The sequence below is a fragment of the Pterocles gutturalis genome, unplaced genomic scaffold (assembly GCF_000699245.1).
Source record: "Pterocles gutturalis isolate BGI_N339 unplaced genomic scaffold, ASM69924v1 scaffold9635, whole genome shotgun sequence".
NCBI lineage: Eukaryota > Metazoa > Chordata > Aves > Pterocliformes > Pteroclidae > Pterocles > Pterocles gutturalis.
Window position 1 is genome coordinate 14,033 of NW_010143447.1, and position 17,449 is coordinate 31,481.

A 17,449-nucleotide genomic window follows, 5' to 3' on the forward strand; every position below is an offset into this window, starting at 1 on the left:
AAGTTTTTTGGTCATCTTGTCTGTGCAATCGGTATCGTTGTCGCTGCAAAGGCAGACAGGGAGCATGGGAGACAGGCACAGTGTGCTGGGGTCCTTCTCTCATTGACTGTGTCCTAAGGTGCATTTTTCTTATAGTGCACCAGCTCTATTGTGTCCGAGTTAGCCTCCAAGGCATGTTCTAGAGGGTGAACATTGTAAAGGTTCAGAGAATTTGGTTTCAGATTGTGTCCAGAGCCCTTCCTCACCCACCCTGTGATAGGTGGTGCCACTGAAGCTAATTGTTATTTCATTGAGGAATCTCCAGGTGCAGTAGGGACTGGAAACATGAAAATTTGAAGAGTGTTCATCTCTGGTAGTATTTTAGAAGTAAATTGTAAAGTACTTCATATTTGTGGTTTAGTGTTATGAATTAGAATGTGCTTAGAAATGGCTACTTAAGAGCAAATAGTGCGCTCTTATTTGTGTCTAAATATTTATATTTTTTTGATGATTCTCATTCCAGAAGAAGGGTGCTCAGTCCGCCTCAAAGTGACAAAAGTAAAGCTGAAAGAGGGCTGAGAAAGGCAAGCTGTTACAGCAGAATAAGCTTATTAACATAGAAGGTTAAACCCATACAAATTTAATGGCTATCACTCACATCATTTATCCCATGCTTATGTAGCCATTCTGTGTAGAGGCGTTCTTTTAAGTGAGCACTTAGGGTTAGAAAAATTCTGCCTTCATTAGGGTATATGTGCATATAACTTAGAGATGTATCTCTGTATCCTAATAAGTGCCTGACAAGTGGACAAAGGCCACATGGCCCCAGGAATAGTCTTTCAGGTTCCATGTGCTGAACACTTCTTGTGAGCAACCTCAGACACTCATCCCTGCTGAGGAGAGACTGTGTGGTACATCCATCCAGAAGCTTAGATTTTGTAGCTTTCCAATTGCCATCTACTTTGTATGAGATTTCAGATTTCATCCCTTGTCAAGACTTCAAACCTGGTCTTTTAGATATCAATCAAAAGCACATTTTCTGCACTGTCCTCATTTACATTTATCTAATGCTTAAGGTCATTTGTGATCATTTGAGTGTATTTCAGCATATGGAATCAGTGAATAATAGATTTCAGCCTCATGCTGTGAAGAAAGATTGTGTTTTTACCAGACATGATGTTGTTTACTGGGTGTTAATAATCACTAATTAATAAACATATCTAGACATCATAAAATGTTGCTTTTTAAGGAGTAAAAATGTCAAGTGTTTAACTTTTTGAGTGCAATAGCATTTAGGGCCTTCTTTGCATAAATAGAATAATTAAATTACAAAAAGTGAGGCACTATATCAAAACATAAGGCTCATTATAATAAACACAATTTAATTTGTAGTTCTACGTTCTTAAGGTTTTGCAGGTTTGTTGTAACAGTGTAAAGTTTTAGAAAATAAGTATGCAAATGACTCTCTAGTCCCAAAAATAATGATAATCTTGCATTTTTCTGTATTATACACATTAGTAGTGGTTTCTCCTTTTCAGAATTAAGGTTGTGCTTTGGTTAGTTATTTGAGAAGTGCTGAGTGATGAATCAGTCCTTCAGATTCAGTAATGACATGTGACAAAGGTAATAACAAAGTTATTTGATCTCTTCTTAAGGCCTTGAAGAAACTAAAAGGCTGATGTAAAGTCTGAAATACTACTGTAACCCTGATTCACTTTTCCTACAATCAAAAACCTTAGTTATCTAATGATAAGGGGGCCAGGGGAGAACCACAAAAAAATGTAGTGTTTGGCAGGGAAGACTACAACACTGGCATGCAAAGTGACATTAGATGATTTCTTTTATATTGATCAGAGCTTGCAGGCAAATTAATACAGTGATGTATCTAAGTGACTTATTGCAACATTAATTTAATCTGGACAAGGCATGTTCCTCACCCTAGCCTATCATTTAAACAATATCCAGTCTTGTAACTTTGCAGTGTCCAGTGCAATGTTACAAGATTTTTTCCATATAGAAGATAATTCAGAACAGACCCTTCTTGCTGCACCTTCATCTCACTTCAGAATCTTGTACTCTTTTCCTTGCACATGAAGTAGAAATTATCAGTATGAGAGTCAGTTTTTGATTGTTCCAGAAATTTAAGTCTAGATTTGGAAAATATGCCAAAAAATGTATGGTGCAAAAAGGAGCAATCCAGTATCAGCCAAGAGAAGTTATATTAGGACAACCTGCCATACATTTATTTATTTAAATCTACACAAAATGCAGTAAATGAGCACTTATCTAGCTCTCTGCCAACTCCTGATTGTTGTTTAAAAGTACAGTAATGTAAGCCAAACTGGCAGTTTGTCATATTATGTATTATAATGTAATAATAGATATTTAGTAACCAGTTTACTTCAGCACTGGGTATACAATTCTATGTTTATTTTTAGCTTCGATGAGTATGTTCAGAATGTCTTGCTTATGCTTACTGGAAATAGGTACAGTAATGCCACCAAGTTACTAATAATGACTTGCCATAGTAAGTTGAATTATTAATACCATGTATGAGTTGATGATTTTATTTTTGCACAGTTAAAAATTATCCATTAACCACTTTACATTTACCCCATAACTTAGCATATGAGTTATCTTGGTAGCTGTCTTTGTGTCATCCACTGTTATTAGTTTGACATGCACCATACCATTGTTTTGATCGTGTCCACCAATGATTAAATGAGCAATAGCAGTCATGGAATCTCAGCTCTTTTTCTTCTTTATTTTAGGGTGGAAAAATTCCTGAAGCAGGGGTTTGGGTTGTAGAATTTTGAAAAACTGTTGTTATTACAAATGTCATGATGGAGAAGTTTTCTCAAAGAAGAAGGCTTGCAATATATTCTAAAGGTTAACAGACTCTGTATGTCTTATCTACCAGGGAATTTGTTCTTCCATCAGATTCTCTTGTCTGAGAAGACCAAATCCGTTAAGAACAAAATTTGTATACTTATTGCTGATATGGGACCTCTGAGTTTTAGGTGTGGACAAGTCTATTGTTTTGCTAAGAGTTGCCTCAGAGAGAGCACATTCCACGTAAGAGTGTAAACAAGTACATACAACATCAGGTCAGCAAGAGAAATGCTTATGGTGTGATGCACTCTTTGATTGGTTAGTAATAATGTATCATGTTTTCTGTTCATTCTATAGTGAACATATATGGCCAAGTGGCCAAAAGTGACAATTCCTTCTTCTTAAAGGTTAACAGGTCAGTTATAATGTTATCTCAGATTTTAGTGTTCCTTACAAATGCAATGAATTTACAAGCTTCTGTAATTAAAAAGAAAAAAGATTTAGTCTAAAGACTAAATGGTGTTCAGTATAATAGTAGGATGAGGTGACATAGCACTGAACTATATCGTCCTGATTCCATTCTTATATTAATTACCTCTTTCTCTGTAACTGCCAACATGTCAATACTTTACCTTAATGCAATACTCTTCAAATATGTCGGCTTTCTAACCATCCTGATTTTGACTGGTCATGTAACAGGTTCCATCAACATAGGACAGCTTTAATAAAGACTCCCACTATGTTTTCGTTCATCAAATTGACCTGATTGTTGCTAAATTCAAGCTTTTTGAAAGCATACTTATTGAACTCGTGTTTATCAGCTTAGCAACCCTAAAGAAATCCCTTTCGTCCAACTACTTTTCCAGTCTCCCCATGTAATACCCCTGCATGCACAGCATCTATTGGCAAGGAGTAAGTTGTCATAAGGAACATTTCCTGCTCTTTGGTTAGAAAGAAAAGGCTCCTGGTTCCTGCTGTCTTCATTTGATGACTTTATGTGTGGGAAGAAACAATGAATGGTCTGTCTGTTCATGTCAGTTGTGAATTTGTAGCTTCTCAATCACAGAAAAGTCAACTCGGGTGGAAACTGTGCTGTATCTCTGATCATACTTGCCCTTCTCTGTATCTTTTCCGGTTTCAATCTACTCCTTTTCAGATGAGGGCAAACAGTACTGCATTCAAAGTGTGCACAAATGGTCGATATATATAGGGCAATAATTTTGCTTTCTGTTCCTCTTCTAAAAATGCCTAACAGTGATTTGCTTTTTTGACTGCAGTTCAGCACTGAGCTGATGCTTTCATGACACCGTCTGTCACAACATCAGGAGCTTTACAGTTATGGTCACTTAGGAGACCTTTATTTTCTTTATCATGCCAGAATTATTTTTCCCATTGTGCACTTTGCATTTATCCACACTGAATTTCATCTGTCATTTTGTTGTCCAATTACTCAGTTTCATCCTTCTGCAATTCTTCACAGTCTGCTTTTTCCTAACTATCTTGAATAACTTCTTAACATCAGCAAACTTTCCCACCTCAGTGCTCATCTCTTGTAAACATGTTGAATAGAACAGGTCATGAGGAACTCCACTGATTATGCCCAGTGGAGCTTCTTCACTTCTTGCCCAGAGAAGCCGTGCATACCCCATCTCTGGAGGTGTTCAAGGCCAGGCTAGATGGGGCCATGGGCAACCTGCTGTAGTGGTTGGCAACCCTGCCCACAGCAGGGGGGTTGAAACTAGATGATCTTTAAGGTCCTTTTCAACCCAGACCGGTCTGTTATTCTGTGATTATCTCCCTCCATTGTGAGAAATTACCATTTACTACTACCCTGTTCCCTGCCTTCTGTTCTACTGTTTGGCCATGCCAGGACTCTTCTCCAATGGCTGTCTACTTTGGTGGTGAGGGTCTTTGCTTCCTTTTGGAATCAGAAGCAGCCTGTGTTACCCAGATCACCCTTGTTTGAATACTTATTGACACATTTGAAGAGCTCAAGGTTTGTAAAGCAGGACTTCCTTTTACAGAAGACATATCAAAAAAGGCTGTGGTGAAATTGTCTTCAGTTTCTCCTACAGTGAACACTGATGTAAAGAATCAATTTCACCTCTCTGAAATGCTGTTATCCTCTGTGAGTGCTCATTCTATATCCTGATTATCACCTGGCAGGAAGATTTAGAACAAAAGAAAGAGTGCACTCATTTTTAGCCTGCCTGATTTTATTATTATATTTAATTTTCCAAGTTGGTGATCCTTTCTTCCTTTGGGTGTGACTTCAGCTTTTGGAGGAATGACATCTTTTTTCTAATAAACTTCTTTACCATTTGGCCATACCAGCTGACTTTTATCAACTTCCAAGCTTCTCCTATTTGTGTATTTCACTTGTAATAAAGTTGCAATTTATTTTAAATTGCATTGTAGTTTTGTCTGTCTTCTTTATGTGACAAGATAAAAATACATAAAGAGAAAAAACTGAAAAGTTAGCAAGCTTTGTAGAGAAATTTCTATGTGTTTGGAAAAAACAGGGAGAAAAGCTACATACCAGCTAAAACTATAGCATTGCATTATTTTAAATAATTCTTTCTCAAATCCGTGGCTGTTTTATGATGGTCTCCCCTTAGCTTACAAACCATGCTTTTGGTCAAACTATTTCCTCTTGTACTCTCTTGAATTGGACAGAAAGACTAGGTGGAACTATGGATATGAGAAAATTTACATCTTTGTTCCCAGGGCTTTAAAGAAAAATGTCCATGAGATGTTAGAATCAAAGATTATTTATTTTATTCCGATGCTTTTTTGTGTATCCATTTTTTAGCCAACATTTACGTTGTTTCCTGGTTCATGTTGTCACCATTGTACCTTTGTCTACCCTTCCTTGTCTACCTTGGCTCTACCTTAATAGGCAGTGATCAAGTACATTTTACACACTTTCAGTAGGCTCTTTACTTCACAGGAGCTCTCGGCTGATCTTTGCCACAGACATAGGAAAGTTTGGACAAACTTCAAATTTTTACAAAATGATGCTTACAGTGTTATATTTGTTTATTTCATTAATATTCAATTAGTAATCAGTTATTCAAATCTTAACCAAAGATACTAGAAATTAATGGGGTTCAGGAAAGAGGCTGAAGAGTGAATCAGGGTCTGGAAATGACAGAGTTAAAGAGCTCTGTTTACTTAACTTGTCAAAGAAATTGCTTGATTGTTAAGAAATGAATTTATTTTGATCTCAGAGTCTCATGGGGGGAAAAAAACCTTTGATATAAGATCGCTCTTTAATCTACCTTACAAGTACCTAACAAGATGTAGAAATTGAAGCTAGACAAATTCATACTAGAAAAAAATGAGATTTGACAGAGAGAATGATAATACATTAGAACATCTTTCCATGGGAAGTTGTAGTCTCTTAAGCAGTGAATGTATTTAATCAAGTTGGATATCTTTCTGAAACGTGTATTAATTTCCTGAGATATATCGGCTTGACACAGAAATTTGGAATCCTGGGTGTTTATTGTGGTCCCTTCTGCCCTCAGAATTTAAGCATCTGTGAATTACATAATCTCTGCTGTTTTTATTTTTTCCTCCCATTCAGTCCTTCTAGACCTGCCTGGTTTACTTCACATTCTTTGGTTTTTTTATTCCTTGATTATCGTCACCCTATTCATAGATAGTTTCTTGCTCTATGGAAAAGAGTCTATCTTCTTTTCCTTCATAATTTTACACAAAATGAACTTTTACAAAGCTTTCATTCACTGATCTTACCAGTACAGTTGTGCCACATCTGCTTATGCTGTCTTGCATTTTGACATTATGTATTTTTTTTATATCATATCAGTCTGAATTAGAATGTGAGAACCATCCATGTTGTGCATGATGTACAACATGAACCTTGCTATAAAAATATTAATTCTCCTAAATAAAGACTGATTTAGAATGGATTGATGTAGAGGAGGGATGTGAAGAGGCAAATTCACAAACACTGATGGTATTTTTTAATTAATAACATTTTTATACAAGATATTATCACTTCTTTTAAGAAAATAGCTACACTTATGCTGAATGTTGGGCTGTGGTGTGCCTGCAAAATGGAAAATATTATTCTGCAACAGCTGTATTTACATACAGTGTGTTTATTATGTCAAAAAAATTTAGTAGCTTTTGATATGCAGCAAATGTGTAAGTGTTATGGCTGTTATTTTTGAAGACAAAACTGCAATGTTCCCATCCAAATTTTAGCAAAATATGTTGTACAGAATAACAGAGAGAAAATATGTTCTCAGAATAAGGAATAAGGGAAGCACAAAACTTTATCATACAGTTTAAGGAAGGAACTTTTAGGCAAGAAAACCTAGAGGTACTCATAGAATACCTCAAGTTATAAGGGAGCAATAGTTGGGTTTGGTGGTTTTTCTTCATTTGTATTGCCACATTAATGTTATGAGACATCGTCATGAATTGTTGTACCAGGCATTGTATAAACACAGAGAAAAAAAGCAGTTTGTGTTAGGGAATCTATGGTCTAAGACCAGAGACAGCCTAGCCTCCTTTCAGTTTTTGTATGTGCTATTTTAAAGGAGAGTATCAAGGATAATGGAGTAAGTTTGTGAATGTTCACGGTCGGTTAACATAGTGGAAGAAAATTGTCAAGGTGCTTAGCTGAAAAGTTAAGTGGAAGATGTAGACTTACATTAGGGCTGATTAAAGAAGGGACTTCTTGTCCTTTCACTATTGAATGAGAGATAAAATAGGGAAGTGAACTGTTGTGAAGCATTTGGAAAAGACGACTTGCAATTTACCTGGAGGAGTACAAAGAGAAAGGTGCAAGATCAGGGTTGTAGGCAAGAAAAACAATATTTACCGCAACATACTGAACAAATATTAATAGGGCAAGACTGCATTTTCTATGACCAGAGAGAACAACATTGTGATGTTAAGATGTAAGTGATGATAATGTGGTCAAGAGTTTGAGTGGGTAGATAAACTTCTTAGAGATGCTGTGCAGAGAGAATAAGCAAAATCTGAACAGACCTTAGAGGAAGGTCTAAACTAAATCCAAATTACAGACTGGAATTAATTATGTCCAAAGGGATCAGGAAAAGGTGGTACCAACAATGCTTTGTTGTACTTCAGAGGTGATGAGCTTCTCATCATTGAGGCTGTGAAAAATACTGACTTGTGAATCTGGATACACAGTGTGAAGGAGAGAAGTGGGTAGCTGGGTTTAGCATTTATGGATGAGATAACCCAGAAGTAAACTTCAGAGGAAGGAGAGGTTGAGGTGGAACATGATTGTGAAATTATCAGAAATGTAGGAAGGGTTTCAAGGTAATCTTTAGAAGACCACATTGAAAAAACAATGAGACAATTAAAAAACCAGAAAATAGTGAAATCAAAAATTCTAATTAATAGCAAGGTTTTACTGGGCTGAAGAGAGATGAAAGGCCCAGGAGAATGAGAATAAAGTGCAGATTTTGAGCCTCGCTGAGAAGAATCATCAGTATACTTTGACAAGAATAGATAAATGATGTGGAAGTTGCCGAGACCTGCAAGGAGATTGTTAGAAGGAAATGTGCATCAACAGTTGTAAATATCACATTCAAACCACTTACAAATGTGAAAGGAAAGAGAGAGTGGTTGATTTTGGGTACCTGTGGTTGAAAATATTTGACCGTGGTCCCTTCAAATCAGGTACGCACTGTAAGGAATGAGATAATGGATAAGAATACAAAGCAAAGTGAAGCAGTGAAGGTAAGAAAGGCAGAAGGTGAAAGAAGGTGGATAAATAAAAGCAACCTAATGAGAATATAATGTGAGAGATGAGGAAATTATAGTAGGCAAATTTGCAAGACTCCTCAGAGGAGTTGTAATGATAGGTGTACACATTGCCTGTGTGGCTAAATTAAAATCCACCTTCTTGATCTTTATACAAAACTGAGGAATCTCAAACAAATATCAGGGTGTGCAGAAACATCCTAATGATGCCTTTTGTTAATGTGTTAATGAATTTACTTCATTAATGTTGTAGAAAAAGTCATATAAACCCCAGATAAAATCTTTTACCTGAACCTATATCCTTATTAATGATAATGCTTTTCAAAGACTGAAGCCTAAATTAAAATATGAAAAGAAGAGGTGGGTAGATAGGGGTTCTTGGTAGCTGTTCATCTGCTAAGTGGGTAATTTTTTTTTTTATCTTTGTTAAAACTGCTAATACATTTTGAAGCAAGTAAGGCTTATTTTAACAATCAGAGACTTAACTTGGTTTCTCTCATGTAAGTTACCTGCCTAGACACACTAGGAGGACAAACACTGAATAACAGAAGTTGAATAATAATAGTAATGAGGAATTTTGCATGATCAATAAAAGCCCGGTAAAATTAGATCTTTTGTTGTAGATTGCTGAGATGCTTTACCAGTGTAAGAAAAAGTGTCAACATTTGTCAGGCTGTCCTCTATAAATTAGAAATACTGTGCAGGGGAAGTGCAGCTTTGGCTACCGTAACTATCCCTGCAACATTTGCTGTTTTCCTGTTTTTTTCCTTTGAAATACACGGGAATATTTGGGTGTACATTTGTGGTACTTAAAGTCTCTATTTTCTTAGTTGATCTTTTTGTTCTATTATCATTGGGTTTTTTTTATTTTGACCGGAATATTTTGATCATATTTTCTGGCTTGCTTGTCAATTTAAAAGATACATTGGGGGAAAAAAAAAAAAAATTCTTTGATTGTTTCTGTTGTCTGTTATTTGAGGTTTTTTTATTAATTTGTTGCTTTAGAATGGTGTAAGGTTTACAGCCTAGGAAACTAAAGCATCAGTACACGTTTTCTCAGACTATTTTAATAGTATGATTTATCCCTGACCTGGAAAAGGCACCTCTGCATGTGAGAGGATAGTTCATTCTCCGTAGCTCATTCAGTCCTTGTCCTTTTTGCTAGGACTGCCATCAAGATTGCTAATTATAGTAATAGGTTTGTGACGTGGGTACTTTTCCTCTGAAAACTGCTCAAATTCATTCGATACAGGCCGTAAAGCAGCCATTAGCAGGTACCAAGTTTCAGCCACCATCAGTTTGAAGTAGTAGCTGAACAGGGCAGTAGTGTTTTCCCCTCACGTCATATTTCATTTTATATGTTCTTCTTGTAGCCCGAAAAAACTCCCAAACTATTTTATATTTCCTGTGGGTTTCAGACTCTTTTCTGATGAAACCAAGTTGCCTATTTTCAGTTGCAAGAAATTAGACCTGAGTGAGTTAAATAATCCAGCACAAAATAATGTCAAGAGTGGGCTTTACACAGCCTTAAATATGTTGGGTTGTTGTTTGGGTTTTTTTAACAAAGCCATTGAAGGTCTGGCTTGGACAGAAAGAGAGCGTAAAGCACATTTTTCAAATTTACAAAATAACTTCAGCTGTTAGTACTGTAGCATCTTCCCTCAAAAGAAAGACATAAAAGTATTATAGCTTTAAAACTTCTTACTTTGCTGGAAGAAAAGTGGCTTTAGAAAAAAGTTATTTATGTCCACTAATTTAGCATCCCTGGAAGGGGAACAAGAGGAAAATATTAACAAGGCTTACATTTTTTTCATGTTGGCACTCAGCATGATACTGGCATTTTAAAAGACTTTTTGTGGTGTTGTATTTTTATACTTATGTCTATATTTTTAAAGGAAACTTCATGAAGACTGAGATTTTCAGATTTCTGTTGCTAAAACTTTTCTGGGTTTCCTAGCACTGCTTTTCTTTAAATGGAAATGCAATCAACTCTTACTTCATGGTGCCTTCAGTATTTCTTTCCATTCTGATCACTAAATCCAAGAGTCACATCCTCAATAATCCCTGAAAAAAATTATTGTTCCTTTACTCTCTTACTACTTGTAGATAAGTGCTTTTAGATATACATACACGCATCTTTGCCTTTCTCAGAGTTGTTTTGCAATATCCGTGGATTTTTCTGTACTTCACGCTCAGGACTTGTGTTTGGATTGCAAGAACTTGTATAGCTAGCTGATGGTATTTATATATGTCCTGACTCTGATTCACTACTTTCACTAGCGCTAGAATTCAAAATAGCTGATCCTGATTCAGAATCAAGCCGATTCTGACATCAGTGTTAATGACGTAATAATGCTGACTCTGAGCAGGATTGTTTTTAATTTCTTGATATGTGGGGGCTTGTCTGCTTTACAGGTTGTTGTAGTTTTACACAGGTGCAGGTGCTGATGTTTGATTGCAGCTCATGCAAATTTGTGCAAGCATTAGATCAGTAATGGTGTGGATATGTGGCTCAGACTTAGCCACTGAAACAGTTTCTGAGGTTGCAGCCTGTATTGAGTTTCACGTAGCCTAGCTGCACTTCACTTACTAGTCATACCTGCACTTGTATAAAGATAGCATGGATAAATATACACAGCTTGTAGTCGCATCTCTCCCACCAGTCTGCATACATCCTGAGTGAAATCGGAATGAGTCCTGATGGTATTTTTTAATAGAAATTATCTTTGGTTTACATGGTTATTTCCCCACAAGAATAAAAATTTTCCTGTACCTTTTAAAAATTAATGGCAAAGTTGAACTGAAAAAATCTTATATGTAAATTTATCAGTGGCTAGACATTAGAAAAAATTTCTTCACCGAAAGAGGGATCAGGCATTGGAACAGGCTGCCCAAGGAAGTGGTGGAGTCACCATCCCTGGAGGTGTTCAAGAAATGTAGGTGTGGTGCTTAGGGACATGGTTTAGTGAGTTAGGTGGTGTGGGTTGACAGTTGGACTTGATGATCCTTGAGGTCTTTTCCAACCTTAATGATTCTCTGATCATGTCTTCAGGAATGCAACTGTACTGGAGCTAGAGACAGAGAGCAGCCCTGGTGCCGGATAAGGAAAATAGAGGAAGACTGGCTTGTGAGTGGATGTGGGGCCCTAAGCAAACATGTGTCCTCCTAACGGCATGTATGCCAGTCACGTTGCACCGCTGCTCATGCTCCTGGCAACTCGTCAGTTCCATATTTTGCTCAGCATTATGGTTTCTGAGCTTTTACCTACCTGCACAAACTGCTTTGTGCCTACAGTAGGTGTGCACAGAAAATGCTGTATTTTGGATGCTCAGTGGGAACCCGACAGTAACATGAGAGAGTGGTTGTTTTTTTTTTCCAGGAGGAGGCACCTGTGCTGCCTTCTGAACTGCATGTGTGAAGTGTAGTAAATATATGGGTTAAAAAAATCATAATTCAAATCCCTATAGTGGTCCTGATCAGATCTCTGTTTCTGTAGCAATGAGAACCAAAGGTGGCCTTTTAAGGCTCACAGTTCATCTACCAATTTCCAGTTCTGCTTCAGGATTCTTAAAGTATTAGAGTGCGTGCTTTAAACCCACAAAACTTACCTTTACCTAATTTTCACCATTCTAACCTAAGTTTCCACGGAAACAGGGTTGAAAAAGCTGCTGGTAGCCAGCAGGCAGCCGGCAGCTGAGAGTGAGAACTCTCCTTTGTCACTTTCCGCTACTGGATGCCTGCTGCGTGCCAGTGTGCAAAGCTACCTAGGCTTCTAAAATCTGGAATACTTTCAATTTGAGAGGGAAAAATTAAATTAATCTACTCTTTTCTCTCTTTGGATTGTCACAGTAAATTCCAGGAGGGCAAATGGGCTAATGAGTCCTGATCTGTTCAGTTACACTGACCCCCACATAATCAAAGCTTTCCCAACCAACTGGGCCTCTCCTTTCATAATTTCCATGTTTTAAAGGCATTGTCTCTCGAATTTTGTGGCTATGCATATAGTGGTACCATGCATATAGTGGTACCTTAATTCTTTGTGGCTCTGTATCTCTCTCTCTGTGACTTTGCAAACCTTTTTTGCACATAGTATAGTCAATGTACAAAATTTCCTTTTTTCCTGTGTAATTAGGGAACATTTCTGAATGAACCCATTATAACTGATCCTCAGTTAAATATTAGGAGTAGGATGTGAATGGAGATGGCTTTTAACCAGAAGTAGATTATAGCTGCAGGAAGACTAAAGGGTCTATTTGGTCAAGACTCATACAAAACCGAGATAAGCATGCACAACCTGACAAGATCAGATTAGACCCTTCCCCCACAAGTGCTTTTCCCATAAATATTTATCTACTTTCTATTATAAATAACCAGGAAGTGAAAAAAGAAGGTTAGATTATTTTTTTAAAAATAGACTAGAAATGGGAATGCAGCTTCAAATCTTCGGAGTAATGATATTTTAAGTATGCAGTAAATTCCAATACTAGTTGCTGTTTCTAATGGGAGGAAAGTACTGAAATTCTTCATGGCAGCTACATAAATCAGCAGTATTTGTAAACAAAGAAGAACTTTGCACATATGTGCATTTTTGCCTACTACTGGGTACCTTAGAATCAAATAGCTTACCACCTATGAGAGAATAGGTGTTGACAGAGTCAGCACTGCTGTATTTTTAAGCTTGCCTGAGGCAACATAGCTGACATTGAAGTTAAGCTTGGCATTTTTTCACCCTATGCCTCCTCCCTCCAGCCCAAGTGAGTGCTCACTTCATCAATGACAAACACAACTGACTTACCTGCTAGATGTAATGGAGATTCATGAATTCACATCTATTCTGCAAATTTTTGTTTCATTCAGATTGTCGATACTTTGACTTGTCTTCCTCATGCAGTGGTGTTAAGAAGCCATACATGTGCCACTAATTCAGAAATGCATATTTGTTGGTGATATCAGAACCTGTGTGGATTGCTTTCTGTTATAATAAAAAATAGCTTCTTAGCTTTGAGATTTAAAACCTTAAAAATGTCCCGAATAATATTTTTACATTCATCTTTTAAAGTAACGACTGTACTTTTTGAAACACTTCTATGTCACATAAGAATAATATTAATACTTTAGAAATCTCGAGATGAAAAATGTGAGTCCTTTTTTCTTTTCTTTTTTTTTAATCTTTTTTTCCTGTAGCATTTTACGATGGGATAATGAGACAGATGTCTCTCAACTGGAAGGACATTTTGACATTGTTATGTGTGCTGACTGGTAAGTACATAAAAATCATAAAACTCATGTTAGAAAAATAGCTTTGCTGGAGTAATTGTACTGTGCTGCTTGCTGATGGCTAAGCAAAGTCAACAAATGAAGCACAAAGCCACCTTAACCTCAACAAATTAATATTCATCTCCATGTGACAGTTATAAGGTAGTCTTCTATCACACAGTAACTTCTACCACATTATTTCCCAAAGATTGATTTTGAGAAGCATTTCCATTTTCTGGAATTGCCTCTGTTTCATGCTTGACGTATCAGTAAATGGACGACTTAGGCAAATTGCAAATAATTATGGCTCAGTGAGGAACAGTCTGGAGAAAAGGGAGTTTATCAACACAAACAGCTCAATTAGCTTACTTCTTAGGGGAGATCTGACTATTGATATAAGGGGATATATTTTTGCTCCCCGGAAAATCTTTCTGAGGAAAAAAAGATTTTCAGAATAATTTTTCCCCCCATCACGTTCTGTTTCTTAAATCAGTTTGACAGCAATATTTATAGACACAGGCTTTATATTGTTTACACAGGCACATGTGAATTCTTAGTAAAAAAAATGAGAGTACAGCATTTAATTTATTAAAAGGTAGACACATGTTACAATATAGTATATTGTTTAATAATTTATGCAGATTGGATTATTGATACAACCCTTTTCTGATACTGGCTTTGCAGAATTGTGCTGTGCTATACTTGCTGCATGTTAACTTTAAAAATGGTACATTATTAATTATTTGTGTTATATAAATAGAGACAGTGTAAAAAGATATGTGCAAATTTCATTTAGGAGAGTAGATATTTTTAAATTAATTTATTTCTTTCATGAGTATTTGCTCTTGACCTTTAAATGTCCAAAACAGAAAAAGATGTTTATGTTTTGTTGCACATAACTATTGTGAGAGAGCAAATTCTGAAAACAGGGACTTCCTAGGACAGCTCAGTTCATCAGATTTCTGACTCTTACTAAGAAATAGTTAAAGGAAAAAGGCAAAGGGAAGTACAAAGCTGTCTATTGTCTTTTTAAACAATGTTCTTTTTAAGTGGCTTCTGATAAAATATTTCTCTAAAGCTTTCTGTTTGTTTGTTTGATATTTTGCTATTTAAGCAAACTCTTCTTATTTCAGAAATGTTACTGGTTTTGTATAGCACTGGAGAAAATGTATCTAGTCATCTTTTTTCCTTTTTCTAATACCTATTTGTTGGCAGAATGCAACAGTGCTTTGTTTCTCTTAGCATTTAATTTCAGAAAAGTTCTTTGTTCCCAAAAAGGACAGAGAAGGGTTTCTAACTAATCACTGATAATGTGCCTCAGAGATGCATCATCTGATTAAAATAAGGAGCTAAACAACACCATATGATTTCAGCAAGTAATTTAGTAAATGCCTTCCTCACCAAATATTAGAATGGATACTCCAGGTTTCATTGCACAGATGAAGTTAATGCTGGACAGGATTAGATCAGATTAAGTATGAAAGTCAGATCAGAGTGCTGGCGGACATGAGCAGGAGGGCAGCAGTCTTCTCGGGGGCTTAGACAAGGCTCACATATGGATGTTCTCCAGATTATGTGGGTGAAGCAAGGTCTTGCCAAGAGATTTAGAGTTAAATTTGTTCTTCACACAAATATCAAAACAGCGTGGCTGTGCCATCCCTTGTATTCCTGATACTCACACCATGTCATCCTATTTGTGCTGGGAGTACAGCAGAGTGGAGCAAGACTTAAGTTGGTTTTTTTCAGTAATATTCTTGCCTAATACTCCTCCCACTCTGTTTGGAAATAGTATAGTTTCTCTAGGAAACAAAGAATCAAACATGACAGGTGAAATACATAATGCATTTGCAATCCCTGCATTTTGTACATTTATTCTGAAGCACGTAAGATGCAGGTAAGTGTATAAATATTTATAGATTTCTAAAAAATAAATAGAAATATGCAGGTTAGTTTAAAGTACGTGTTTTTATTCACAAATTGTCTCTATTTTCTTATTGCAAGTGCCCATATATATAGTTTAATAAGCATTAAAATCCCTTTATTGTTTGTTTCTTTTAGAAATCATTCTTCTGGTTATGGACACTAGGTTTTCTCGTACACGAAAAGAATGTTTCATACTTTGTCAAACTCGAATCTTCTTTTTATTTTCATGTATTTCTCTTCTGAGATATAGAATTGGCTAGAGAACTCTTGGCGGGATTTTTGCCCTCTGAATTTTTTGGGCTGCTATTGAAGTGCCAAAAAAAAAAAAAAAAATTCTCTTTTCTTCTATCTCCTTGGCTGAAACCTGAAGTATGCAGCGATAAAAACAGATTGAATAGATTGCATTTAGTTTAACACCATCATATAGCTCATTGTCAGTCAATAAAATCTGGGATTAGAAGAGAGAACTAGAAAGCAAAAAATCTGAGTTCAAATATTAGGTACATGGATAAATTTTTATTGAAGTATTTCCAGCAAGGGTGATATTGTCTGATTCTCTGAATAGCTAACCAGTGGTACCGCTTGATCCCATTTACATGAAAACAAGCTCTATTCATAAACATATGCCAAATCCACATGGAGGTTCAAGTAAAAATGTACATGATTACAACAAGCAGCGATATGTTTATATTCATATATTTACAGTCAGACTTTCATAAACCTTGTGTGCAGGGGTGGAAAATAAGTTATTTCCCAGAACAGACAGTCTATTAGTTAACAGCTAAATTTAGTAGCTCAACTAGATTATAAAATAAATAAGTGGCAAACTGTGAAAGCTAGTCATTATTTGACCATTCTGGATTTTGACAATAAAAATAGTTTCATGAAAAAAACAAAATAACTTGTAAAATGTCAACTATGAGATAAAAATAAGGAAAAAAAAAAAAATCTTGGTGAGGCCATACCTAAAAGAAGGATACACTGGAAAAGAGTACTGAAATACTGGAATTTTTAAAGCATATCCACCCACCTCGTATTTTTGAGGGGGAATTGTAAGGCCAGGTGGGGCCTTATTTTAGACTTTCATTTGACCTTCACTTGTGGATATAAAGTCATGCAGGTGCTGGAATTATGAGTATGAATAGAGGAGAAGAAATAACTGGTGCCCGTATGGACAGGCCAAAACCAAGACTCTTCCAAAACTATTGAGAGCGTCAGATTTCTGATTATTTAAATGGAAGCTTGTTTGTATTATTTTCTTTATGAAGAAAAAAGTTGCTGAGATTTTTTAATCCAAGGAGAGACTCAAGGTCAGTAGGACTGAGCCAGCAGAAAAATCTTAATCTTTCACATTCTTGTGAAACAAGTTTTCACAAATAATTTTAATGTGGGGACAGTATAAAGTCTACATCCCTGTATCACTTTGGAAATGTATAGTATCCCACTTCATGTAGTTAGACTGATAATATTCTTCAAGTTTGGCACGTGCATAAGCATATGCACAATAGAGGCCGGGGGACCTATCCCCCATTACTTTCACTGCTGAGATTTTTGTGAAGTCTTGGGGAGTTTTGGATTCAACAGGAATGTAGAACTGATCTGAAAGTATTCTTTAAATAATATCTTAAAATATGTCAATTTTGTCTCCATTAGTATTTCATTTAATATAAGGAAATTTTTTTGCAGGAAT

At 36.2% G+C, this 17,449-nt stretch overlaps 1 protein-coding gene across 1 annotated transcript in view; it reads left to right on the forward strand.

Annotated features, from left to right (window-relative positions):
- CAMKMT (calmodulin-lysine N-methyltransferase) overlaps window positions 1–17,449 on the forward strand; it is a gene marked incomplete at its 5' end in the record, with an annotated part of 46,947 nt that overhangs the window by 12,694 nt on the left and 16,804 nt on the right. Inside the window, one exon of the mRNA XM_010084741.1 lies at window positions 13,765–13,839. Within this exon, the coding sequence (XP_010083043.1) occupies window positions 13,765–13,839 (75 nt within the window). The remainder of the gene's footprint in view (window positions 1–13,764; window positions 13,840–17,449) is intronic.